This window comes from Dermacentor albipictus, chromosome 5 (assembly GCF_038994185.2).
Source record: "Dermacentor albipictus isolate Rhodes 1998 colony chromosome 5, USDA_Dalb.pri_finalv2, whole genome shotgun sequence".
Lineage (NCBI taxonomy): Eukaryota > Metazoa > Arthropoda > Arachnida > Ixodida > Ixodidae > Dermacentor > Dermacentor albipictus.
The window spans coordinates 161,292,481-161,320,269 of NC_091825.1; the positions used below are offsets into that span (position 1 = coordinate 161,292,481).

Here is a 27,789-nt window from a genome sequence, read left to right on the forward strand (position 1 = left end):
GAAAGTGGCAAAGGAGGGTATGGTGAAAGCCTGAGAAAAAAAGTGTAGTGCCATGCAAGACTGGTTCTGGGGCAACGAGTGCTACGAGATGGTGCCAGAGTAGCGTGCCATCGTTTGTGCACCTATGACGCCATCGATAAGGCATGTGACGAGCACATCCGCTGATACTGTATATGAAAACGAAGCGCTGCATAAGCAAAAGTCTGTCTCCTGCGGCTGCTGTGAATCATGCCCTAGCATCGCCCATGCGTCACCCACAGGCTGCCTCTCGTGATCTGTCAATTAGCGAGGTAGTCATATCACACTTTGTTCCATTTGCAATGTGACGCACGATACGGATTGTCAGCGCCAGCCTCGCTGCTAACAGCATTCTCTTTTTAATATAAACAGTGTACCTATATAAGCACAATACAAATATTGACATCCATGCTTCTTTCATGTATAGAGCTGTGCTCAAATTTCGCATTAGGGAGTATTGTAATCGTCGGTGAATTTTTTTTCGTTTTAGAGTGGATTTGTCATGGTGAACAATGGTGCTGACTCCGCATTCGTAATTCTTGTTGATGGCTTTGAAGCACAGAAAGCATGGCAGGGGTCAAGCATTGCATAATGCCAGTTTTCACTTGTCAGCTTCGCCAAATACAGTGACGCAGTTAAGCAACGAAATGTATTGCAGTGAAGCATACCAAGAGTGTAAAGGGGCCACCGTCACAAGAGACAGTCTGCACTCTTTACGTGCGCGCAGCCGGCACCTCTTGTCACAATGTGATCACTGATGCACCTGATAAGAGCACTGCCAGCCCTTCAGAGCTATTTCACACGTGCCTGTGATGATTTTAGCCTTCGGAGGCAGTAGAAGGCATTCATTCACTTTTTCGGGCGTTTTCATGGTCCCTATGTGGTTTTAAAAATTGGACATTGACTGTACTTCACATTTCTTTCTAATATTTCCTAATGTAATTAACAAAGGGAAAATCAGACATCCACCCGTTCGTAGCAGCTGCTACAAAGGAAACCCATACGGGTTCCTCGAAAGAAAAAGCCTCACAGTTGAAGAAAAATTCGTCCTGGTCATTCCCCAATGTGATAAAGAAACACCTGAGGATTGCAGGAAAGAATTTTCTTCAGTAACCATCGAAGGTGATCTTCAATGTTAGCAATAGTATTGTGGGACTACACTATTCAGGAATCATGAAACATGTAGATCAGCAGACACACGAAGTGGCAATCTCACTGCCAACCACACGCCAAATGATACCGTGACATGGTATATATTGGTGTAACTACAGGACCCTAGTACAGCCAAACCCATTTGTTTTAAACTCGATAGCCTGCGAAAAGTGGTTGGTCTACAGTGAAACCTTATTACTCAGTACAAACACCACATTAATGGACTTTTCAGATTAACGAAGTTTACAGAAATGCCCTGCTGACTGCATATAGCTTCAATTTAAAAATATTTCAGCGCTACAAACTTCAGAACACCGAACTTTCAGAATAACGATTGTTACTCAGTTTCCATGTCAGGTTAACAATGCCTCAGCACTATGAACTAATACAGTAAGACCTCCTTGGTACGTTCCCGTTACGTACATTTTCCCGCTGCCAACGTTCACGTTCGAGAAAACAAAAAATGGCCCAATAGAGTTACGCTAATTTCTTACCGGTTCATACATTCCCGGAAAACACAGATTTTTCGGCGCCAACGTTCAGTATGTCACCAAATTGCGATCGTGTGATACGTTTTCTGGCCGCTAGATCCCATGTACAGTTGAACCTGGATATAACGAACCTCTATGTAACGAATTTCTGTAATGAAATTCTTTCATTCCCCCCCCCCCCCCCCCCCCCATAGAAGCCTATGTATTTCTGACCTCCACATAACGAAGGCATTGTGGCAGTTGACCATGTTTTAAGCATGCTTGTGCTTCACAATATTGATGCTTATTCGCACATAAATTATGCTTAATGAATTTTCGACGCTCCTAATTTATTATCATGAGCAGTAGCTCTATCGAAAATTTGGGTGAGTAATGCTTAACTTCTGTAATTAATAAATAAGGAAAGTGGCTGATCGCAAGAGGAACGCATGCAATTGCAGCGAGCCAGAGCAATTGGTCCAGTATGGTCAGACAATTGGTCCAGTGCTGCAGTAATGATGATGATGAAAGTAGCTCCCTTATGCGGTGAAACATATCAGGAGTGGAAAGGGGTCATTGTCACGGAACATTGTACGTGTTCCTTTGTACACGTGAACATGTGTTGTCTCTGGTCACAGTATGAATGCCTAGACATCTAATAGCTGTACTGGAAGTTATAATATAAGAAAGTTATTAGTTATTATAGTTATAGTATAAGCAAGTATTAGAAGCAGCAAGCTGTCTGTTTGGGCACATATTCAGTGGGCCATTTTCTCTGCTTGGCAAGACAGCAGCCAGCACATTCCTTATAGTGCGGAATATAGGTCAAGGTTTTCTCCAAAAAATATTACTAAAAGGTCACCCCTCGACTTACGTACCGGCCCTTGGCACAACCTGAATAGTCGTCTGGCAACATGTAGGAGCGCAGACCTTTCGGCATCCGCATCGTTATCGCCTCCTTGGTGACCGACGCGGCCCAACTTTAACGCGGCCTACACAGTTGTACCGACGCCATCTTCCTTTTTGTGCAGTAATCGTTCCTGACATTGCTAATTTCCCAACAACCCGCAAAATGAGTACGAGTACTCGACGTCGGTTCACTGCGGCATTTAAAAAGAATGCCATCGAATATGCTAAAATGCATGGGAACTTGTCCACCCAGCGGCAATTTGGTGTCTCAGAAAAAAGTGTTCGATACTGGCGAACGCAGAAAGTCAAGCTGTCTGTCGCAACACGCGGAAGACGTCTTTTCGCGGACGCCGCGTGATGCACCCGGAGCTCGAAGACAAGGTGGTGGATTTCGTGCGCGAGCATCAAGCCAGATCTTTGCCTGTGACAGAGGAACTCATCCGCATCAAAGCTATCGAGATCATTCGAGAATCCGGACTGCCCAAGGAACAATTCAAGGGCTCCATTTACTGGGTTCGTCGCAAGGGATTCATACTTCGATGGCGCACATCAATCTGCCAGAAGCTGCCAGAGGCATACGAGGACAAGCTGGTCTAATTCCAGCGCTATGTTATCCGTCTCCCGCAGCAGCATGGCTACATGTTGGGTCGGCAACGCTGATCAAACGCCGGTGTGGTTCGACATGTCGTCGCCCACCACAGTGTGCGAACGCGGTGCAAAAGAAGTCAAGCTTCTTTCTACGGGAAACGAGCATTCGCGCTTCACAGTGATGCTCGTGTGTACTGCAGACAACAGAAAGCTGCCCCAATACATAATTTTCAAGAGGAAGATGCTGCCAAGAGAGGCTTTTCCGCGGGATGTTGTCCTTCGCGTGAATGAAAAGGGCTATATGGACGAGGCCCTCATGCTCAATTTGATCAAGACTGTCTGGAATTGGCGACCCGGCACACTCCTGCGATGTCTGAGCATGCTCGTCTTGGATGCCTTTCGCGGGCATTTGACTGCAGGTGTGAAGCAGGCACTCCGCAACGGGAGGACGGAGCTCGCCGTCATTCCAAGAGGCATGACGGCAATGCTTCAGCCACTGGACGTCGTGCTCAACAAGCCCTCTAATGAACATGTCCGTGAACAGTATAATCAGTGGATGGCCGGTGACAACCCGACGACCCCAACCGGCCAGCTGCGCAGGCCGCCTCTCGCCACTGTGGCCACATGGGTGTCGCAGGCTTAGTGCCCGCTGCCCGACGATATGGTGGTGCGGGCATTCAAGAAGTGTTGCATTAGCAACTCTTTGGACGGCACCGAGGATGACATGTTGTGGGACACAGCCACTGAAAACAGTAGTCTTCGCACGAGAGTTCAGACGGCTCGAACGAATGAGCAGGTGACAAGTATTCTTTGCTTCAATGTAAGGGGGTCTACCTAATTCCGCATTATACGGTACCTAGTGACTTGTGTTGACTATTCTCCCAGAAACGGCCAGAAACGCACAAACTGCAAAGTGTGTGGAGGGGGGGGGGATCCAAATAAAGCTATCACTTTAAAGGAATTGGAAACTTTTGCCAAATCGATAGTGTATAGATTCGTGTAAGGGCCGCACTTTTTTTTTCTTCCATTTGGACGAGGTGCGGCCCTTACACAGGACCAAACCTTTCAGTCCGAATGGTGCCGGCACAGCTGTCGGATCTCCACACGTCGGATCTCTGGATGTACCATTACATCAGAGGTCTAAGTGCAGCTCTCGCCATTTAGTAGTGGCACACTAAAGTATGCAGGGCACGAAAATGTGCCGCGCGGCATCAGGGAACCAAATGCGGTTGCTTCACTGTTAGAAATTTCTTTTTCTCCAAGTGGGAGGTGCAGCTTTTACATGGGTGCGGCCCTTACATGAGTCTATCTGGTAATTCTTATTGCTGAGTCTCACTTAGAGGAGCGAGCGATCAAGTGGAGTAGTGGGCGGCATTTCCCCTGCAGCACACCATGAGAAGAAATGGGTACTGACACAAAAATTCTAACTCGAAATAACTGGTACATTACATTGCTGCAAGCTCACAGGCAGCAGCTTTGAAGTGTCATTATCAAATACAGCTTAGAATACATTTTATTTAATTCTGAAGTTTGTGTGAGCGACAAATCAGAAAGTGCAGCACCTATTCATGTATTTGTCTTGTCAGCATAGGTTCTACTTTGTAAACAATGTTACATCATGAGTTTTGTTGACATGCACGGTGTAAGAATATTATGAGAGGTGTGTGAATGGCACCCGTTCGAGCACACTGGTCTTGCGTGCACTTCAGGCAGTTTTCATAAGATCGCACACTCATGTTGGGCCATGAGCGAACGAGCACAGCGAAAGATGAAAGAGCAAATGCGTAGCGGGAGATCAAAGCCGTGAACCACGATAGGCGGAGACCAATGAGAGCAGCCCCTTTAGTGATGTGCGCGCGTGAAACTGGTGTTATGCAGACCCCCCTGACTGCTTGTTTCATACTATCGTCTGCTCTCGCCGCTCGCACTTGTTTTGTTTGGTTGGTTTGGTCTCATTAACGGTTTTTTCTGTTGTCGTGGTGAGAAATAAATGGGTGAACAGGTTCACAAAACAATTCATACCAAAAAAAAACGTGCAAAAGTAACACACATGTGCCAACGCAAAACACAGATGTGTTGGCAACTCCACGCGACAATCGCAAACGATGGTGTGATGTCGATGAGGCTTCACCCTTTCGAACGAGCTGGCAACCCCTGAACATATAGCGCCGTCACTCGAAGGATGGCAGAAACACATGCAATTTGTCAATGCGCCCTTATCACGGCGAGGCGCCATCGTTTCGCACACCTCATAATATTCTTACACCGTGGTGATGTAATGTCATTGGCTTGTCTCACCGTTCGTGAAGCGTTTCAGCACTGTTTGCATTGGGTGTCTTGTGCTTACCGCACATGAAGTGTATCTGCAGACTTGTTATTGTTTACGGATTACCAGGTTGTAGTACAATGTTTACTACAATGCATTCAAATTATTTTGATCGCTTCAATGTGATTGCCGAAGGGAATTATCAAATGTACAATATTTTAACGGCTATGTTGCTACCAAAGCTTTACACCAGCAGTTAGGTAGAATATGTAAGTTGCAGTATTAGTTGTGCATGCTCCCTGGTTAGGCACTGCGTCATTAGACATTGCTGCCAGCGTAGTTTCTGCCACACACCTCTCCGGTTACCCAGCTAACCACAAATGATAAATAGTTTGTGGACATGCTAAAGCATAGCAAAACTCGCTAGGACTAGGAGCATACTGCTCAGTGGACTTCTGTCCAGCGAAGAATTATGATGGTGTCCCCCTTCAACGCACAGGTTTCTCATCAAACTACCACATATCACAGGAGCACAGGTGGCAAGGTAGACGGTGCGCGAGCGTTTGGCACAGGTCTGCACAGTTGTGTAATCATCGCTGTTTATAAGCATGCCTCTTAAGACACAGGGCACAAAGTGCTTTGCGAAATCAAAACCGCAACTGGTTCTGAGATGCAAGCATACAATCAAATCTCGATATAACAAGTCATGCAGGACTGCAGAAAATCATTCGTTATTCTGAAAAGTCGTTATAGTGAAAGCCCCAAAATCAACCATTCTGCCCATGAACCCATCAGTTCATAAGTTGTTGCTGTTTAAGCTGTCCATGAAAACATTGCTGTTGGATATTGGCCCGTGCTGTTGCTATTTTCCGTAGGTTCCGCCACCACGTACCACCGAAGCACTGTTTATTAAGTGATGGACACAAAACAGACGCTCTGAAAACTACTGACAAAAATGAAGCTCCATGTCGGCTCCAAAGCGCCATGCTTCTTGTTGTTTGTTTGTTTTCCATATTCCTTGCTGTGGACACCGCAACCATCTCGCTTGTTATGTGTGGTTAAGGCGCATATATAGTCCGATGTAGTGTGTGCGTGCACAGATGCTATGTCACATTGGCGAGAACAACGTCTATAGCTTGAAGCACTGGCGCAGCCAGCGTAATCGGAAGCAGCCAACGCTGTCCGACGTGGCCGACGTCAAGATGGCTCTTGCTCCATCCACACGCTCGTCGTGCCTACCCATAATGCATGGCGCAGAGAAAAAAAGTGCCCACACCACTTTATCGATGAAGACAAATGCAGACAGCTGTTCAAAGCGGCGTGCTGCAGGTGGGGGGATGGTTCTGCACATGCTTCGAAGGAAGCAGTGCTCAGGTGTGGCGTGCACATCTAGAGGGAATGGCATTTCAGATGGCACAGCACAAGTGGCGTAGAGTGACTGGCTGCAAGTGACCGGGTGCGAAAATGTCGGACTATAAACGCGCCTTTGCGCCGCTGATGTTCACCGCAGGAACAAGTGCTGCGCTCTAAAATGCACTCGCGAAATACACCGCAACCTGCTGCAACCTTGGTCTCCGTTGTACTTTCGTAGCTGCACCGGCTGCATGCTGTTGAGTTCCACTATACTATAGGTGGCATCCAAACATGTATAGAAGCAACGCTTTCCTTTGAATAATAGCCACAAATGTCAAAGGCCATACTTTTTTGGTACTGCGAGCGCCAATAAACGTCATGGCTGCCATTTTTTAGACATTACCTGGTGCTGCTTCTCGGCAGAACACCATGTAGAGAAAGAGCATAGTCTTCAAGATGTAAAACGAAAAAAGCAAGAAAGAGAAAAAAAGCATTCAGCGCCGCATCCACATTTTTATCTTAAAGGCCTAGAGAGAGGGAGAGAACCAACCTGCAACGGCGGTGTTCAATGTTCAACGGTGTTCAACGGCACAAATGCATCTCTCCCCAGTCGGTCCTAAAAAAAGGGTCACAGATGAAAAGAGCAAAGCTGCATGGCCCATGCGGCGACGGCAACGTGCTCCCGTGCACTCCTCCCATCCACAATGGCGCAGAGTTTGAATTACCGGTGGCGGTGTGGATTTCAGTGTGAATTAGCAGGATGCGTTACATATTGCTTTCAATATTTTGTTGGACAGACTACGGCAGCTACTTCAAGTTATCCAAAATTTTGAATTAACGAGTTGTGAATTAACAAGTTTTTACTGTACTCCTTTAATGTAATGGCTGGTCATGTCTACCGGCTAGTGCCCATCGTGACATTTTGCTGAGTAAATAAACTATGTGTACCCATGAAATTTCATTAAAAGGTTTTTGTGCATAACAAAAAAATATTTTTAATTACCATTTCTGCCCCCCCCCCCCCCTCTCCAAAGAGAATAAAGCATAGTGTGAATGATCCATGATATGGTTAAGCAACTTACACAAAAGAAGCGTGAGACGTCTTACTTCATTGTGCATTTTTTGAAGAGAAACATAGTAGTTTGTTGTTGTCTGCATATATGTAGCTGGGTTTAGAAACATCGGACTTGCGTAGATTGTGTAGATGGAACATTTGTAGAAAAAAGAATACCTTCTCTTTTGTTGCAGCTGTAATACGTGACGCCCAGACAGAAGAATCAAAATACAGAGGTGAACTAAGGAGGATAGGCTTCAACAGCAATTTTATCAAGGAGGTGGGTACTGTTGTGGGTGCAGTTGGCTGCTTGCAACTAAAAGAAATTAACATGTTTGTCCCTGCTTTTATATCTAAGGAGCAGCATGTCGGCCCTGCACTAAAGATCTGCGAGCAGCAGAAGCAGGCATTGGACAATAAGAACAGGCGTGCTTACCTGCCTTCACCCTACCCTGATGAGCCTGGTGTACTTGGAAAGGTAAAAGAAACTTCATTGTCTGAGAATTGCCAGAATGTTGTTGCCATCCCGTCAACCAGTGGCTACCAAATTTCTTTTCCGGGGTTTTTAAGGGGGGACATGGGTCTTAAAAACCGAAAATCATGGGGAAAAAAGTCGATTTTTGGAAACTACTTGTTTCGGAATCTGCAATGCCTAATCTACACTGTATCAAAATGATTTGCCCAAAGGCGCACCCTAAGTGTCCAAAAAAAATTATTTTGTCAGTGCGGACGGCGAGAAACGACCCCTAAATCGCATAGAAACACCGGAGTTCACGGAGCTATTTCTCATCTTTCCCACCGCTGAGCGCCGCATCTCAGTATCGTTCGAAAGCTCAAAGTTCCACCTTTCAGTTCCCTGCATCCTCGCCGATGATTGCCGCATAGAAAAAGCGCAAACATAAAACAATCAGGCACCGGTCTGACGAAGCTCACAATGCACGTGACCCTCCTATTGGCTCAGCATCCCAGCGCTAAGAGGAGTTAAAAAATTATGGGGTTTTACGTGCCAAAACCACTTTCTGATTATGAGGCACGCCGTAGTGGAGGACTCCGGAAATTTCGACTACCTTGGGTTCTTTAACGTACACCTAAATCTAAGTACACGGGTGTTTTCGCATTTCGCCCCCATCGAAATGCGGCCGCCGTGGCCGGGATTCGATCCCGCGACCTCGTGCTCAGCAGCCTAACACCATAGCCACTGAGCAACCACGGCGGGTGCTGAGAGGAGTCTTCTGATTGGCTGTTGCTATGGCAACTAGACCTAGCAGATGAGCTTGTCTGCTATGCCTGGCAGTAGGTTACTTCGACAACCGCTGATATGCTGTTTCTTTGTTCATCATATTGCGAACATTGTGGGGATGCGTGACTCTCACGCCTCCCCTGAGATCTAGTTTTCCTGCATAGCTCGTCCCCTGCAGGGCGGCTTCGCCCGCAGCGTGGCCTGGCGCCCGCGGCAGTCGGAGTAGTTGAAGCGCCGTACGAGAGATGGCGCGAGTGTTGCGCTGCTGATGCCGCCGACAGGCGGGGCTTGGGCGCGGGAAAGAAAGGCTCGCGCTTTTGAGCGGCGGACTGGCGAACGCGGCGGACGTCCCGCGCGAGTGCTGATCCACGCTTCTGCGAGACTGTCTCGCGTGGCCGCCTTCGAGCGCGCCACCATTCGCGTGACCGTACGCGCGAACGACCAGGCGTTGGGATCCAGCATAGGGCGAACATATTCGCTCGCTATCTGGTCGCGGTGAGTCGGACTTCTAGATTTGTCGCGCGCCCATCGGCATGTTTTGTGCATAGCAACTCGGCTAGCAGGCATTGATCTATGAAAGGTGCAATAAATGCCCTTGTGAATGTTTGCACTACTGTGTTGTCGTTCCTTCGTCCCAAGAGTACGGAGGAGAACTCCACAATGTAAGCAACAAATCAGCCCTCCCTGAAAATAAATTTTTTTTTTTAAAACCGAACGTGTTCACGAAAAGCGAAGTGCAAGTCGTCTCTACTTCCTACAGCAAGAAAGGGAGGCGGTTATCCCAAGGTTTAGATGAGCCGACAAGATCACGTCAGAGACAAGTCACTGTGGCGAAGCTAACCATTTCCCTCTATCCCCGCGTTTAGGTTTACTTTGGAGACAGCAGACGATGTGCCGATGCCTATTCCCGTGCCTCTCACACGTACGCGGGTTCGTGTTGGTGCATTCCAGATTCTGTTCCGAGCCTATACGTGCACCTAATGTCTACATCAGCGGAATAATTTTGTGTTTTTAATTACATTTAATGATTATTTCCCGGTTTTGAAACTTGAAATTTGTATTTTCCCAGTTTTTTTTTTCCTCCAGTATAGAATTTTTAAGGTCTCAAATTTTGGGATCAGTACTGTGTTTCTTCTACTCATTCAATTCTCGTCATTCTTTTTTTCTCTGAATGCAGGCGAGTCTGAGAGTGCACAAGAACTGGGACATAGTGTCTTAGGGCACTTAAATATTTTGAAATCCTGTAAAAATCACTAACGAGAATTCACATTTCTTAAAGCTGCAACTTTAGAATTTCAACTTAGGCTAAAGTACAGATACAAACATCCAAGTGGAAACTTGCAGTATTTGAACATCCAGGAACATACCTGTTTCATTTTAGCTATGTTGTTGCAGTACATTTTTTGCAAATGACATACCACATTTTTAACACAAGGAGAATTGTAACTACTTTTTTTTTATTGATCTCAGAAAAAGTCTAAACTCCTTATTTTTAAGCAGCACACAGGATTGGATGTGTCCTGAAAGTATCATGTGTCTAGAGCGAGTATCAAAAATTGTTCTGGATGCCATGTCCCCTCATATATAATGCTGTTTGCTTTTTGTACTTTTCTCCAAACATTTTGGGCTCCATGTAATATTCAGGCCTTTTTTTTTTTTTTGCAGAACGGAGCCTAATGTATACTCTATGCAGTATAACAAGCAAATTTTTTGTTTTCACTTTGGAAATTAATTATTTTGCAACAATATCTGCCACATGGTTTGCCATATTTTGCCGACTTGTATTCAATGGGCTATAAAATATCTATTAAAGGCCAGCCAAAAAATGTGCTTGCTAGCTTTCATTCCTTAGTCTTTATGCTATCTAAAAATGCAAAAATGCCTTACAAATAATTTTTTATTGTGCCACTTATTTTTCATTGTGGCCTTAACCAATGAAAGGGTAATGTTAATTATCGTAAAGAATAATTGACCTACAACACAACTAATTACATATTTTAAGTCAGCACAAGAACCTTAATAAGATTGGAAAGTTTCATTGACATTGATGAAAACAGAGGATGAAAATTATTTCAATCGCACTGTCCCCCCTAAAGAAATGGCATGGAAGTTGAAATAAATTTGTGCATTCATTGTAAGCATAAATAGAAGCCAGGGCATCACTTGTGATTATCATGGTTGGAAAGAGAGTGATAAAAAAAAAAAAGCTTCAAGATAAAGGAGCACACTCACAGACTAATTTGGATGCTCATGAAAGCTGAATCTGTCATCGGTAAAACAACCCATCTTACGAACAGACAAGTCAGAATAGTCAGACAAGCAGATTGACTACGAGTGTCATCATTTGGAGGCTGTCCTACAAGAAAGTTTAGTGAAACTGTTGAGCGTACTTGACGACAAGCATACCCATGTTCGGAGCCGCTCAGCGAAAAGATTGAGTGTCATTAACGTTTCCTTGTGGAATGTGTATTGGATAGGGAAGGGAGGCCTTCCGTATTTTTGAAGCAGCCTGGTAATCTGCTCATGCTGATAATGAATGTGCACTTCACACAAGCTATCCTATCTTCAGCAGGCAAAACTGGGACATGCACCTTGCTCATTGTTCTTCCATGGCATGTCAACGTCTTCTTTTATAGCATCTGCCAAAACAGTGCCGTTTTGTCAACATTTAATATTTCCAGCAGTGAAAAAAGTTATTGCGTCTCTGTTAAAGGTGCAGTTGCAGGGGTGTGATAAAGCCTTACATATTGTGTTTACATGTAGATACAATATATTGTATTTGGCGTTGAATGGGAGTTTGATACACACATTGTTCAGCGGTATACTTTTGTATGGGTACTTTTGCATAAGATTTCCTAAGGGATTTATGACTGCTTATATAGACAACAAGTTGACGTGTGTCATTTGGTATATCTGGGATCAACTGTATTTTTCCTAATAAGGAAAGTAACATTAGTGATTGCAGTGTTGCTACAGATGCACCAATTGTGCCGAACTGGCCCATGCTGCACTGAAGGGGTTTCTCGGGCTTTCAAAAACGGAAATAAGTCCTGAAGCACCATTTTATCGCATCATCGAAAGTGGAATGACGTGGACCAACGGTTACACTAGCTCTGCGGTGTACTGAGTCAAGCCTCTACAATTAGTCCTGAATTGTACTGTTTCTTCCATGGGCTGTTGTCTATGTTCAGTACTTTCCACCTTGACATGTGTGGGGTTGCTTAGGTAACAGGACAGCCTTGCTTTTCAAAAGCTTTCTGTAGCAATGACAAATTACACTGTTTTGCTGTATGGCACAAAGCTGTTAGCAAAAGTAACTCTTAATAAAGCACAGTGCACATTTATGAAGGGACACTAAATTTGGCAGTCTGCCAGGGATACAGATAAGCTTTGTTTGTAAACAGGCACAGTACAGGCAAAAAGAGCAAATGGCTACACTGACTTCTCTTCTTCATAGCTGATTGCCACTTCGAGCAAAATCATTGAAAATAATAGAACCTTAGCCTTGTTAATAACATGTTTTTCTTAGTAAATTCATGCCACTAGAACATACCAAAATTGTTTTGGTCCACACAGTATGTGACAGCATCATATGCTGCATCTTCATAATGTCACTTTTTAGCTTGTCTATAACCATAGGCCTGTCTTGCTGATTGACTTTCACAGATTGGCCATCTTGCTTGGGTGGAAGAGGATGATGTGTCTGCTGTCCTGTCCTGGCACATGAGAGGGGACATCGATGTTGTTGTCACTGAGACCATGGACAAGGTAAAGGGCATTCTTTCTACTGTATAGATTAGGATTTAGGTCTGTCATAGGCGTTAAGTAAATAAAATTGAAAAAAAAAATTTATTTATGCTCTTGTAGTGCAGTCCAGTTACGATGAGTCGACGAAAGAATATCAACTTGTACATTAGGACTATGAGAAAAAGAACCGTATTTAACAATATTTTATTCACCGCATGCCGGATATATCGATCAAACTTTTGCCTTCTGGACGACAGAATAATCGGGACAATTGCATTGCCAAGTTCCCCTGAAATGAACGATGCCATGACGGGGTAAAAAGTTTGCCTATGTGAGTTCGTATCTGCCACTATTACCACACAGTGTGTCCCACCCACACGAAAGCCACAGAGAGTATTGTGAGTTCGTGCAATGCGCCGCAAGTTGTCGCTAGCCGCTTCACCCACGATTGTGCTCCACAAATCCAGAGAAGTGAGCGAAAAAAAAAGTGAAAAGAGGCACCTCCATCGAGGCACATTCCGTCAGAGAGACCCTCTGCAGCGTGGTGGTGGTGGTGGTGAATGATGACTGACCAAGAGCAGCTGCGTTCGTCAGTGTTTATTGGGCGTGATGATCAGTGTTGCCCCCTGAGCCTGGCAGGCTTGTAAGGATGTAGCTATTTGTAAGGATGTAGTGGTTTGAGGAGAACAGACTGTAAGTAACAGCGTACAACTACTGGGAGTTACTTGCCGTGATGTCAGACTAGTACTACACACGAAAAGCAAACATTACTCATCGCGATTGGCACGACTGGTCCCACTCACCATTGTTGATGTCAGAAGGCTAACCGCTACAGTAGATCCTTGTGCGTACGTTTTGGAAAAAAACGCGAGAAAGAACATGCTAAACGGGAAAACGTATGACCCAACGTAAATAAAAGAATTTGACAGACTCAACTATTGTTGACACCTATGTATGTAACGCGAAGCATTGCACGGATCATTGCAGCACAAGGTGCCGACGCGCATCGAGCTGGTGTTGCTCCCACGGCTCTAGAGGCATTTTGCTGTTTTCCTATTGCATAGTGTTTTAAGAGGGCGATGGGAAACCGAAACGAAATCGAGCTGGTGGGCGACGCTGGATGCCACTGAAACAAAACATGCCTACATCGCTCCGCCTGCAGCAGACGACGGTGGCACATTTGGATTATCGCCTACTAAAAGCATGCAGTATGCTACCAATGCCACTGCACACCACGCGCTGTAAAACAAATAGGTGACGATGCTTATCAGAATAAGTTTGGCGGCGATAGCTGTGAACACAGCATGTGACGACCCGGGCAGCGATTTGCTGGTACTGGAATAAGTAACTGTGTGCGCTGGTGTTTTCACGTGACACGGGCGGCTATATAGTGTTCTTGATCGCGTGCGCCTGGCACCTTTTTTTGTTCACATGTGATCTAGCGGCTGAAAAACATATGATCGCAGTCTGCAGCAGGGAACGTGAGCGCATTTCGGTTATTGCCTATTAAAAGCGTGCACTACGCTTCTAATGGCACCACGCACTGTGAAACAGATAGGTGAAGATGCCTATCGCAGCAGGATTGGCGGTGATAGCTGTGAATGCCGCCTGTGACAATCCTGGGGAAGATTTGATGGTAATGAAGGTGGGCGGGCGAGTATTGCGGTGAAGCTGCCATGGTGGGCAGCTACATAGTGTTCTCGATCGTGCATGCATCGCGCATTATCTTGTTTACCCGAAATCAAGAGGTTGGAAAATGTATTATACGATCACACTTTAGCAGCATACTGAACGTTGCTGCTGAAAAATCATGTTTTCCGGGAACATATGAACTGGTAAAAAATAAGCATAACATTATTGGTTCATTTTTTGTGTTCTCGATGGCGAATATTGGTGGTGGGAAAACGTACGTAATGAGAACATATCAACAAACTTCTACGGTATATTCATTTCCAGAAGATTGTGGAAATGTGGATTGTTGCGGTGCAGTCTAGTAGGGTACAACTATTACAGTGAACCCTCTTTAAACCGTAGTTGGCAGCAGCTCGGCAAAAGTACGTGCTAAACGGTAGTACTGTTTAACCGAAATAGCATGAGATTGACCACTTCTACTACTACTTCTACTTACCTGTTAAAAACGGAACTCAGAGAGGGTGTGATGAAAGGGGAAAAAAACATGCAGTATTTATTCACTTGGCGTGACAAGTGTTATTTTTGTTTGATGCCGTGGCAGCCTACCAGTAACAGCGGCTTCAAACTTACTGAAGCTGCGCGGCAGCTTTTCAGCCAGCCCCCTCTTCTCAGCAAATACTCGCATGGTAGATTCCTCGTTGGCGTTACGTAGTCTCCGTGCATGCGCGTGGCAGCGCTGTAGAAGTTGCGGGGCGCCTTTTTCATTGCGGGGTGTTGTTCTCATTGCGACGATTGCATTAATGAGCCTGACGTAACGCACAGCTTCTGCCAATGTCGGGCCTGAATCGCCCATGCTGTTGCTTTCCGTGTCGTCTTCATCACTGTTGCTAGCCGACACTTCGGCAACAACCGAGGCAACGATAGCGAAAAGTCGAACCTTGCAGCCGACATCTCTTCGCGATCACAGCAGCGCTGCCGCGCAACTTCTTCGCATTCCAAATGCCACACACTGTGCCAGCGCTGACTTCTTTGTGTCACGTTCGATAGTACGAACGATGTTTAATTTTTCTTCTATGCTGAGCATCCGGCGTCTTTTTTATCCGAGCTTCGGCATGGCGCGAGTCCTCGCTTGCACGACGCCACAACACTCTCTGGCACGCCGCCGAAATGATGTTGATGTGGCTTCACGCGCAAACGCGCAGGGTGCTTGGAGGCCACTGTTCCAATCTCTGAGGCTAGTTGTTCTGCAGGGCCACCCTATGGAGACGACGCACCGCTGTGTTTGCGACGAAAAGTGGAAACGCTGCGTGCTAACCAATACGTACACAATAAGCTGGTACGGTTTATGCAGATACAAAACACATTATGTTCAGTGGCCGCTGAGTCGGTGATTTGACTTTACTACTTTTAAAGCGAAACTACTGTTTAAGTGGGTACGGTTTAAGGAGGTTTTACTGTACAACCATAGCGTAGCTACAGTGGCTGAAGTGTAACCCTGGCAAGAAGCAACTGGGAAAAATAGCTCCGGCCATTGAGTATGCCGTCTCTCTCCGCATGCTTCTACTGCAAAGCCGTGTCCGCAACCTGCCAGCATTGCTCTCTGCTAGACAGAGGCAGTTTTGCTTTGTACTGATGTTTGAGTTGGACAGTGCCCTACAGCTCTCTATAATCCCAGTGCTCCACACTTTGCACACCAGCGCTGTCACCACATGTGCCCATTAGCTTCGTCTCCTGTTCACCTCTGGGCATATCCACCCACCTGCCCCGTCCCCTTATGCATTTCATTAGGATTTCAGTACGTCGTCCATCTACATGTTATCTTCAAAAGTGTATCTTCAAGAGCGCCAAGTTGTGACTCGGAAGTCGAAAATTTCTTAAAAGTTCTTTTAAAATTTTCTGTACACTTTCCCTTTGTAGGTTCGCTTGTACCTTGTTTTTTAGAAAATAAATTTTTCATTACTGGTCTGTGCTTGTGTTGCTGCCTGTCTCGATGCCTTCAGTGTCATGTGCTACATGATGCATCATGGAGAAGCTGCTGCTAGTAGAGGAGGCTCTGATGAACCAGCACACAAGGGACACTAGGTAGCTGTATATCTGGTTGCATGGTTCGTGCGAGCACCTCTTTGCTCTGGCGGCTGGGCTTGTGTTTGAATTGCAGATTTAGAGGTGTCCCTCTGTGCCGTACTGATGTGCTCAATTGTAGAGTTGGTCGTCTGCTCTGACTCTGCCATTGGAATTCGACAATAATGTGTAACCCTGCTGAGCATGCGTTCTCTTTAGGCCTAGTGATCATACATTGGGAAGACGATATAAAAAAAATGTGTAGCTTCCAGCATGCTGCTTGTTTGCTCCTCTTGGATCAATTTTGATATGCTTCCGCTCCAAACTGAATGTGTAGAGACTTCGCTACTACAGTATATTTCATTTTGTTTTCCAGGCAAAGGACATATATCGCAAAACAAATGGAAAGCAACAGGTCATCGCTCTGGACTCAATCTTTAAGAGGAATACAGCAAAGTAAGTTGTGTGGGTACCCGTGATACTAGTGTTGTATTGAACCACTATGAGGTAATTATAATTGTGCATTGTGTCAGTTTCTGACATTACAGGAAAATGAGTGCAAACAGAATGGTTGAAATACTGCTTGTACTGTGATACCTCGTTACTACGAACACATTAACGCACTTTTCGGATTAACGAACCTTTCAGAAATTCCTTGTGGCTTTTTATAGTTTCAATGTAAAAATATCTCAGTACTATGAACTTCAGAATACTGAACTCAGAATAATAATCGTTATTCAGTTTCCATGTGATGTTAACAACGCCTCAGTACTACGAACTAATATTCAGGAATCTGGGGATTCTTAGATTTCCAAGTATCCTTCATGTCAGCCGAAAAAGTAGGCTAACAGACAAGGCTCAGATAGCGGACGTCACGGCACATGTGTTCGGAAAACCTGAGACAGTGCCAGAGAAAAAAAGAATGCGGGCGAGTGGAGGTGACGGCGCATCAGGTTTTGCAAGTGCATGCTTCACCCAGAAAAGTGTCTCCTAGCAATGGAGGCATGTCTCTTCCTCCTTTCGCCCTTCTTTCTGCACCTGCCTCTTTCTTTCATGCTTCTTTTGCAGCTGTACTAGCTACAAGCATGGTGAAATGTAACCTCCATACTCACAGGGATGCCACACAGTCGCACTTTCCAGACGGTGTCGTTCACCCATGCTCGCACTTTGACATAGTTCAAGTGTCTGCCTCGAGTTGCGGTATCCACGGCAAGAAACATGAAAAACAAACAAAAAACAAGAAACATTGTGCTTTGTAGGCGACATGGAGCTACATTATTGTCGGTAGTTTTCTCGACATTGGCGCCTGTTTTGTGCGTATCACTCTTACCATACGGTACTTCGGTGGTGCATGGCAGTGGAATCTATGAATATCCATGGCATGCCGAAAGCCGACAGCAGCATTTTCATGGATAGCTCATATGGCGACAACTGATGCCCGGAATGGTTAATTTTGGGGCTTTCGCTATAATGATCTTTCAGAATAAAGTACAATTTGCCGCAGTCCTCTGAAGTTTGCTATATCGAAATTTCACTGTACTACTTATAACATGACCGCTTATAGTGCAGAAGTGACTATAACGTGGCCTTTTATGACTCCCGTTTGCCCATCCATAGGACTCCATGTGCAGGCGCAACAACAGACGGCAACATTCTCGTTTCGTAGCTGCACTCAGGCTTCCAATAGAAGCTCAGCCCTTTCTTTCCGGATGATGCTCGTGAAGGTTCGTAAGAAGTTCCTTCGGAACGGCTCCCACGTTGTAAGGGTCGACTCCCGGTTCTCGAACCACATCCTTGTGGCATCTTCCAAGGAGAAGTAGATGTGGCGCAGCTTCTCCTCAGAGGTCCAGTTAATAAAGATAGAGATCCTTTTGAAAGTCTCCAGCCAGGTTTCTGGATCCTCCGACGAAGCCCCACAGAAGGTGGGTGGCTGTCTGGGCTGCTGCAAAACTATTGGGGCCGCTGCAGCTGCCATTGGGGCATTCTTCTTGGCCCTCTCTGGACAAACTTCTTGGACGATCTTCTTGGACAATCTTCTTAGTCGTCTCTGATAGAAGTCCGTGTTCCAGGGCAGGTGCTGTAGCCGGCGGCTTGCTCTATGTTCCAGGACAATGTTGGTGTTGTCTTTGCGGTCCAGGCTTGGATTACGGCTTATCAGGGGCGTCCGGTACATGAACGTAAAGCACCTCCACCAGATGTCACGTAGTAGTGATGGTGAAGAAGGCAGCAAAGCTGTGATTAACGAAACTAGCATTTTATTGGGCGAACTTGTGCTTTCAAAAGCTGGCTACACTCAAAGAACAACGATAGTGGCGAACACACTCGGCAATTGTCGAAAATCTGATCAGCGGGTCAAGCCCGTCGGCTTTTATACATCAGTTGTCGAATGTTCCAGAGTAATCGCTGGGACCCACGTGTCTTCCACAAAGTTCTACACTGTTCACGTCCTGCATACATGCAAATAGATTACACAAGTTTTGGTGACGAGACAGCGGACAGAACTGTCGATAACATTCCAGAAACGTCGGATACATGCTTGGCGCGTCCTGCGCTATGCGACAACATTTGTTAGGCGGTAAAACGTGGGCGCACGCTAAGCATAAACAACTACACATGTCAATATGACGAATTTCCTGTTTCAAATCTTCCAGCAGATTTTTGCTCTTCAGGGGACATTGTAGCAAAAGCAAACAAAAAGGCAATAAAAAGAAACCACTTTGGCACTAGCAACAGCAGTACTGTAAGCAACATGAACAATTCAGTCGGACATAGTGTCTAACCTGTGAGGCATAGAAGAGGAGACACAGCGTAAGCTGTGCAGTCCTGTTGCTGCTGCGCTGCAATGTGATGCCTCCTGGTGCTTGCCTCAGGTTTATCTAGAGCTGGCACTGTGGTACGGTGTTGACATAGGCTGGGACGTACAGGCAGACTTGTGGTTAGTCATGGGATGGTCATGGGCTGCCGATACACTGATGAGGTTGGTTGATGATAGGCTATTTGCGAGGTGTAGAAGAGGAAACGCAGTGTAAGCCATGCAGTTCCATTGCTGCCGCCACTGCCAAGTGCCACCCTGTCAAGTTGGCCCACCCCCAAATTTAAGTTGGCTCACACCTAGATTTCAACTTGGCCCACCCCCAAATTTTAAGGTGGCCCACCCACAAATTTCACACAACCCCAAATTTCAAGTTGACCCACCCCCAAAATTTAATTGGCACACCCCTTCTATAAGCTTCCCCAAGCATTTTTCTAAGGAGCCCTAGGTTTATCTATGGGTATTCTCTTTCTCCTTGATTTTTCTGTTTTAAATTGTTCCTTATCACTTAAAAAAAGCTACCAATTATCTACATTTACACCATCATAACGATTAAATGTCATTACTTTGCACTTTTAAACTTTTTGCGGGGCAGGGCTGTGGAGTTCGCCAAAAAAGCTTTCGCTTTAATACATGTCGAAGTTGTCGGAAATTGAGAATGGTAGTGCATTTCGTAGGGTGCTGCTAGAAGTGTACCCTGCTCGATTTTTCGTTTCTCTCGCTTTCAGTAGTCTTCAATGTGAATTTCACATTTTACAAAAAAAAATTATTTGTCTAATGGGGTAATCTTGTAAAAGTTGTAATTTTAAGTTGATGGAGAGACCTTTGACAATACACTGTTGCACTTTGCAGGGCCCTGCCGCACCTGAGGAACAAGTCGTTCACTCCAACAGGAAATCCCAAGTTTGCATTAGATTACTTCATCTTTCGTAAAGACCCTGAAGTTTGTCGAACAGGTGAGAAAAAAAAAAAAGATACGGATCTCACATGCTATGGGAATTGGTCTTAGTGAATCTTTCATTAACGCTTGCAAAAAATGCTCTTCTTGTTTAGCAACCATTTCAAGTATGGAACACACAACCAAGTTACGCACCTTTTCACTGGAAAATCTTCCCTCAACATAAACTCGTGTTACTTGGACATGCTGATCCCCCACCCATATTGACGACGGCATGACAACGATGGAATGACGATGCTGAAGTAACGATGTAGAGTTGAAATTATTTATAATGATCCCGGATACAATGATATATTGGTTACAACTACATTTCATAGCAGTTAGATTTTCTGACCCTGCCTGTTGAAACTGCGTCCAGATATAACAAACATATTCAAATGAATCATTCTGGTAAAACAAACACTTCAACCCCAATCACTTTAAAAAAACAAAAAAAAGCCGCACTCTGAAGTTACGAAGCATGAAAGCGTGACGAGTTGATGCTGATAACGGTTCACAATGGCATTCTTTCTTTCAAACTTAGGACTTTTTCCGACAAAGCGGCATAAAAAATAGTAACTTTCAGATTCTTGGCATGCGTGTAGCTGATGCTGCAGTTGTAATAGCAAGGCTTTTGCAAAATGCCGGCATGCCGCAATAGTTTCTGCTTCCAGCCAACAAAAACGCTTCAATATCATATTTACGTTTCCCACTGATATTAAAATATATCACAAGCTCTCAAAGAAGAAATAGCTGTGAATGCCCAGCCGCATGTCGTTCTTTAGATGACGTCTTTAACGGAAACTTTCAGTTAGATGTGGAAAAGGGCCTCGAACAAAAATGAAGGTACTGAAAATGCTATTTTCAAACCGAAGCGGTGTTGAGTTGGAACTGCCGATGCCAACCGCAGTGTCAAGGGAGAGAGATAGGCAAAGAAAGCTTTAGCTTAAAAAGAAGTAATGTGCATTGCTATAAACATGCAGCTGTAAGAACTTGGCGAGATTGCAAGTGCAATCCATTACTTTTAGGAGTGTGCGAATACAACTTTGCGGTGCTTCCGCTCTTTCCTCAATGCGAAGGCTACGGAGGAGCGGGATGTGCCCACAACACTCCGCCTATTGGACGTCACCGTGGCGCACAGACAAATTTGATTTTGGATGTTCACGTGACGCCACTACTTCTGATTTTGGCAACTAAGTTAGTGTTAGTACCTTCATTTTTGTTCGAGGCCCTTTTCCGCATCTAACTGAAAGTTTCCATTAAAGACGTCATCTAAAGAACGACATGCGGCTGCGCATGGGCTGTTTCAGAAATGTTTTGCCACAAAAAGTATTTGACTATGTTCGACAGAAGCGGAGTTATTGGCAATCAAACACCCCCTTTGCGGTGCTTCCACTCTTTCCTCAATGCGAAGGCAATGGAGGAGCGGGATGTGCCCACAACACTCCGCCTATTGGACATCACCATGGCGCACAGATAAATTTGATTTTGGATGTTCACATGACGCCACTACTTCTGATTTTGGCAACTATGACACACTAAACGCAAGCCAAACACAGTTGTCCTCAGCGAGCCGCAGTGTGCTCAGCTAGTGGCCTCATCGTGGCACCTCGGGGCCGCCGTAGTATCTACGCTACGTAGCAGACTGCAGCTACATGCAACTGCAGTGCATATGCGCAGCGTTTGCTTTGTGCACGACAGGGCTTGATGCATGCTCGCACTCACGTGCTCCAGTCTGGCCGTGCTACATGGTGCAAATCGGCTTTGTCCTGCACCAGCTTGACCGATGGATAGCAGCCACGTCAAACTTACGCATTTTGAAGCGCAATTACAAAGTGAAGTCTGTGAAGGCATCTAACCAGGAGTGGCCATGAGTGGGCACTTGCTGGCAAACGTGCGTGTGGTCTGACCTTAAGTTTTGCACATTTTGAAGCTAGTTGAATGTTGAAAATATGCCGAAATTAGCGAGATCCAACGGCTACGATGCCAATTAGCAGGGTGGCCAAGTTTAGATCCTACACAGGTGGCCATGGCCGAGCGTGAGCAGACAATAGTCGGCTCCTCCCGGAAGCACATAATTATTATCAAAATTCGAAAACACATTTTCGCTTACTTCAGCCTGTTTACTAAACATTGTCAAATATACACAGTAACAGTAGGAAGAATTGCACTGATGCAAACAGCCTTCTTGACTGATGTCGGCTATTGGCCAATAGCAGCCGCATATGGGAATCTGCTATAGTGCGAAATAATGCATCCAGAAAAAGTAAGAAGCAGGCTTCTGTTGACAAAAGAGCATTTGAGAGAAAGGCAACTTTGCACTCCACTTGCGAGATTCATGTGCCGCGCACGATTGCAAAACTTCGCTGAAATGTTAACAGCAACATATGCTAAACCGTGCTCTGTGTTTTTTCGCCAAAGCTAACGTATAGTTCAGCACCTTTTTAAATAGAATGAAGAACTTTCTTTCCCTCTGAATTTAATGAATGGTTGACGTTCTGTTATACTGAGTGCCAATGAGGTTCTCAGTTTAATAGGGGACTTGGGTTTTGCAACAGCATTTTATTTATTGCATAGAAAGTTTTGCTTGTAGCTTTTCTCCAAATTACATAATGGCTATATTAAATCTGGCAGGTGGCCTATCGTACGTCTGCGCAAATGCTGTGGGCTGTCCTCCGTGCTCTTGGGACAAAGTAACGACAACACATTAGTGCAAACAATCACAAGGGCATTTATTGCACCTTTCATAGATCAATGCCTGCTAGCCGAGTTGCTATCCACAAAACATGCCGATGGGCGCGTGACAAATCTAGAAGTCCGACTCACCGCGACCGCATAGCAAGCGAATATGTTCGCCCCATGCTGGATCCCAACGCCTGGTCGTTCGCGTGTACGGTCACGCCGACGGTGGCGCGTTCGAAGGTGGCCACGCGAGACAGTCTCGCAGAAGCATGGGTCGGTGCACGCGGGACGTCCTTGCTGGTAGTCGACCCGCCGGGAAAGAGGAAGCGCCTTGTCTCCCCACGCCCAAGTAACCCCGCCTGTCGGCGGCGTTAGCAGCGCAACACTCGCACCATCTCTCGCGCTGCGCTTCAACCACATCGACCGCCGCGGGCGTCACGCAGGCCACGTGCCGAAGCGGGATTACAGGAAACGCGCCATGCGGGAAAAACATATCAGGGGACGCGCGAGAGTCGTGCATCCCCACAATGCATACAACTCGGTCATGATGCTTCGTGCCCACCCCATAAAACCAAAGCTAGTCTTGTGACAAGTTTCTTGAAGCTACAAAAAAAGTCTGATGTGCGTCTACGAACAGTGTTGGGAACGAGACGCCGTGGTACACCATCATCATCAGCCTATCTTATGCCCACTGTAGGATGAAGTCCTCTCCCTGCAATCTCCAATTACCCCTGTCCTGCGCCAACCGATTCCGACTAGCACCCGCAAATTTCCTAATTTCGTCGCACCACCTAGTCTTCTGCCGTCCTCTACTGCGCTTTCCTTCTACTGGTACCCATTCTGTAACCTTCATGGTCCAACGGTTATCTAACCGGTGCATTCATGACCTGCTCAGCGCCATTTTTTTCTCTTAACGTCAATTAGAATGTCGGCTATACCCATTTGCTCTCTGATCCAAACCACTCTCTTTCTGTCGCGTAACGTCATGCCTAGCATTCCTCGTTCCATCACTCTTTGCGTGGTCCTTAAAGGGCCCCTCACCAGGTCTGGCCATTTTGAGCTGACAGGCGCAGAGCATACATTGTGCGATAACGATCATGTCTGCAAAGTATTACATCGCTACACGCGGCAGAAACATTTGAAATTTCAAATTTTTCTTTTCCTCGCAGCCGCCGCGCTTAAAGGAACACTTTAAGCGCGGCGGGAACACTTAAGGAACAGCTTGTGCTAGTTTTGCGAATCAACAAAACCAGCACAGCACTATGCGATCAGGGAAATATTGAAACACGAAAGCATGGGTGGCGCATAGACGAGCGAGAACGAGACCTTTTGACCACCCGCGTTGTCGTCAACGGAAATTTCAGTGAGTTCATTTTCCTAAACATAAAATGGAACTAGACAAGTAGCATCTTATTTCATCTTAATAAAATATGAGGATGTTTCTTGCAACGAGTAGTTGAATACTAGTGACAGAATTTGACTGAGGAGTGCTTTCGTCATCGGGCAAGTGCTTGAATATCCTGGGGGCGTCTCTGATCGTGTCCTGCATTTACCTATATTTCTCGAATAATAAGGCTCTGTTCACAATAATATTGATGCCTTAGAGATTCTCTAGCACTAATCTGTCACTTTAGCTTGACTTAGTATTTGCCTTTAGTGTCCCTTTAAACCAGACAGTGATGTAGTCGTGTGCCTGCGTTGTCGTGTCCGCAGTGCGACGTTGTTCGTGGTGACATGCGACTTCGAGAATCGGTCAAGACAACATTTGTTATCTGTGTGATCTATTGCTTGAATTGACGAATTGAAGTTTAAAGAAATAATAAAACACAAACGGAATGTCTACGTGTTTTTTATTTTACTTCGCACCGAAGCAAAAGAGATGTACTTTTCCGCTTCGTCTGCTTGCTCCTACGGTCGTGCGGTCAAGTTTGCAGGTACCGAAACTATGCCATTTTCTACCATGTTCCAGCACGTGATCATGCTCTGTGATGCCCTTGTTCTGCCTCAATATTCGTGTAGCGCTGAATTATACTGCTAGTCATATTTTCTTGTGCACAGCGCACAAAATTGTGTGCTGTGCGAACGAAACAGCTGACGCGCGACGCCGTTGGCGGTGGTGCGTAGTGCCGAAAAAACAAAGTCAGACGAAAAAAATAACAATGAAGGCGTGGCCTGTGACGTATACGCCACGCGATCCTCAAGGTCCCATATGGGAGAACGCAGGGAAGGAATTTTACTTGCGTAGGCTAGACGGGGTGAGTGGAGAGAGCGTCTTGCTTGGCAGTGGAGCCCGCCTGCTGAAATGAGGAGTTTGCGGCACTGAAATATTTCTGTCTCGGCTATTAATGAGCCGGTTTGAAAAATTGTTTCGGCAGAACGATCTCTAGAGGACACGTAACAACTTCCAGCGTATAAGCAAAATTTGTTTTGGGGCCTGGTGAGAAGCCCTTTAACTTGTTCTCAAGCTTCCTTGTCAGTCTCCGAACCTCTGCCCCATATGTCAGCACCAGTAAAATGCACTGATTGTACACCTTCCTTTTCAATGATAATGGTAAGCTTCCAGTCAGGAGCTGACAATATCTGCTGTATGCGATCCAACCCATCTTTATTCTTCTATGAATTTCCTTCTCACGATCAGTGTTCCCCGTGATTAAGGGGCATAGGCAAACGTACTCCTTCACAGACTCTAGAGGCTGACTGGCGGTCCTTAACTCTTGTTCCCTTGCCCGGTTATTCATCATTATCTTTGTCTTCTGCATACCGTATTTACACGATTGTAAGTCGACTCGAATGTAAGTCAACCCCCCCATATCGCGTGACTGAAAAAAAAAAAAAGAGTGCATACCCGAGGGCGCATTCGATAAAGAAAATTTATTAGTAGCTGACATGGTCACTGGACTACTCGTCTTCACTAGTGCTGCCATCGTCATCGTTGCTGCGGTCCCACAGCGCTTCGTGGTCCAGCGAAATTTCAAATTTGGCAAACATCTTGCAGAACAGCAGCCCACGCCAAATGCACCTAACCACACGCAGCCGTCAGGGAGGCTCTTTTGACGTCGGTTGGCGTAATTTTGCAGTCTTCTGCCGCCAGCCACTCGTTGTACTCATGGCGGAGCAGAACCTTAAAATTAAGGCGAAGGTCCGGGCTTGTTTCATGACCATGTCGCACTTCACTGGCAGGGACCGATCACGCATTTCAGCGACGTACGCCGAGAGCTTAGCGTACAGCTCCGGAAAGCGTCCAGACTTCGGCACGTGGGAAATTTCTCACTTGCCGTCACAGGTGAAAATTTCGCTTTGCTGCAGTCGCCACTCTCGCACCACCCGTTTAGAAACACCGAAATTGCGGCCCGCTGCGCAGTGATTTGTTTCTTCGGCGTAAAGGATGGCAGCCCTCTTGAACGCTGCTGTGAACGAGTCCCAAACTATTAGTGGGCCTGGAGCACTCATGACTACTGGGGAAGCATAGAAGTAGCACGTAGCCGGCAGTCAAGTGGAACGCGTCTAGCCTTTAAACAGAAAAGAGAAACCCGCAAGCGCTGTCTGCTCTTCCATGAACTACCGATGCTCTCCGCAAGCGCCGCCGTTCTGAGGGTGCCGCCGCATATGGGAACAGCGGCGCTTCCATCAACTAGCGACACCCCCTCACCCATCATTGTTGCATGCACTGTAAAACTCTCAAAAATGTTGAAAAACCCATCCGAAAAGCGAGCAAACACGCGGGATAGCGAAAAGATACGGGTAGGGCCACAGAGGAAACATAAAATTGTAACGACATTGTAGCTCCCGTTGGTATCGTTTTTATTGGCGGCGCCATGTTTTGGTTTCGATTGTAAGTCGACCCCCCAACTTCAGACTTTCAAATTTAAAAAAAGGGGTCGACTTACAATCGTGTAAATACGGTATTAATCTTCAACCCAACTCTTACACTCTGTCCTTTAACATTCAGTCATTTGTTATAACTAACCTGGCAGTGTTACTGAATAGAACAATGTCATCGGCAATCCGAAGGTTGCTGAGGAATTTTCCGTCGATCGTTATTCCTAAGCCTTCCCAGTTTAGTAGCTTGAATACTTCTTCCAAGCACGTAGTGAATAGCATCGGAGAGATTGTGTCTCCTTGTCTGACCCCTTTCTTTATAGGTATTTTTCTACTTTTCTTGTGTTGAATTAAGGTAGCTGTGGAATCTCTCTTAGATATTTTTGAAGATATTTACTCCTTGATTACACCTTGATGGGCTCCTTGATTACGTAATGCCTTTATGAGTGTTGGTATCTCTACTCGATCAAATGCCTTTTCGTAATCTGTGGAAGCCATATAGAGGGGCTGATTGTACTCTACGGATTTCTCGATTACCTTATTGATGACATGCATGTGACATGGATGGCTACTGCTATCATTAATGCTGTAGAATTTGTCAATGTCGCCCGCTATGTCCTTATGGACTCCTACCCTGTATTACTTCGTATCTGGGAGACCTGTATTAGCCCCAAGAACGAACTACAAGGGCACTGCGGGTGTCGCTCACGTGACGCCAGGGCATGGAATCGTGCCTGCCGTCCGCTGCAGTTTGAGCGGTGTCAGAGGCGGTTCCTTCGGTTGACTAAAGTCCACTGTTGCCGTTATTCTATTGTAGATTATCTTGGTGAGTATGTTATATAATACTGGGAGTAAGTTAATTGGCCTATAATTTTTAAATTCTTTAACGTCTCTGTTTTTGTTGATTAGTACAGTGGAACCCCATTCATACGTTTTTCACCGGATAGGGGAAAAAAAACATAACAGCCGGCAAAACGCAACAGTGAGGAAAGCCCTGAAAATGAATTTAAAAAAAGTGCAGCTTCAACTATAGACAATTTATTTCCACA

General features: G+C 45.7%; 1 protein-coding gene across 1 annotated transcript in view; it reads left to right on the forward strand.

Annotated features, from left to right (window-relative positions):
- LOC135916357 (structural maintenance of chromosomes flexible hinge domain-containing protein 1-like) overlaps positions 1 to 27,789 on the forward strand; it is a 373,767-nt gene that overhangs the window by 310,058 nt on the left and 35,920 nt on the right. The window contains exons 42-46 of the mRNA XM_065449720.2: positions 8,005 to 8,090; positions 8,169 to 8,288; positions 12,717 to 12,818; positions 16,867 to 16,946; positions 20,155 to 20,258. Of these exons, the coding sequence (XP_065305792.1) occupies positions 8,005 to 8,090; positions 8,169 to 8,288; positions 12,717 to 12,818; positions 16,867 to 16,946; positions 20,155 to 20,258 (492 nt within the window). The remainder of the gene's footprint in view (positions 1 to 8,004; positions 8,091 to 8,168; positions 8,289 to 12,716; positions 12,819 to 16,866; positions 16,947 to 20,154; positions 20,259 to 27,789) is intronic.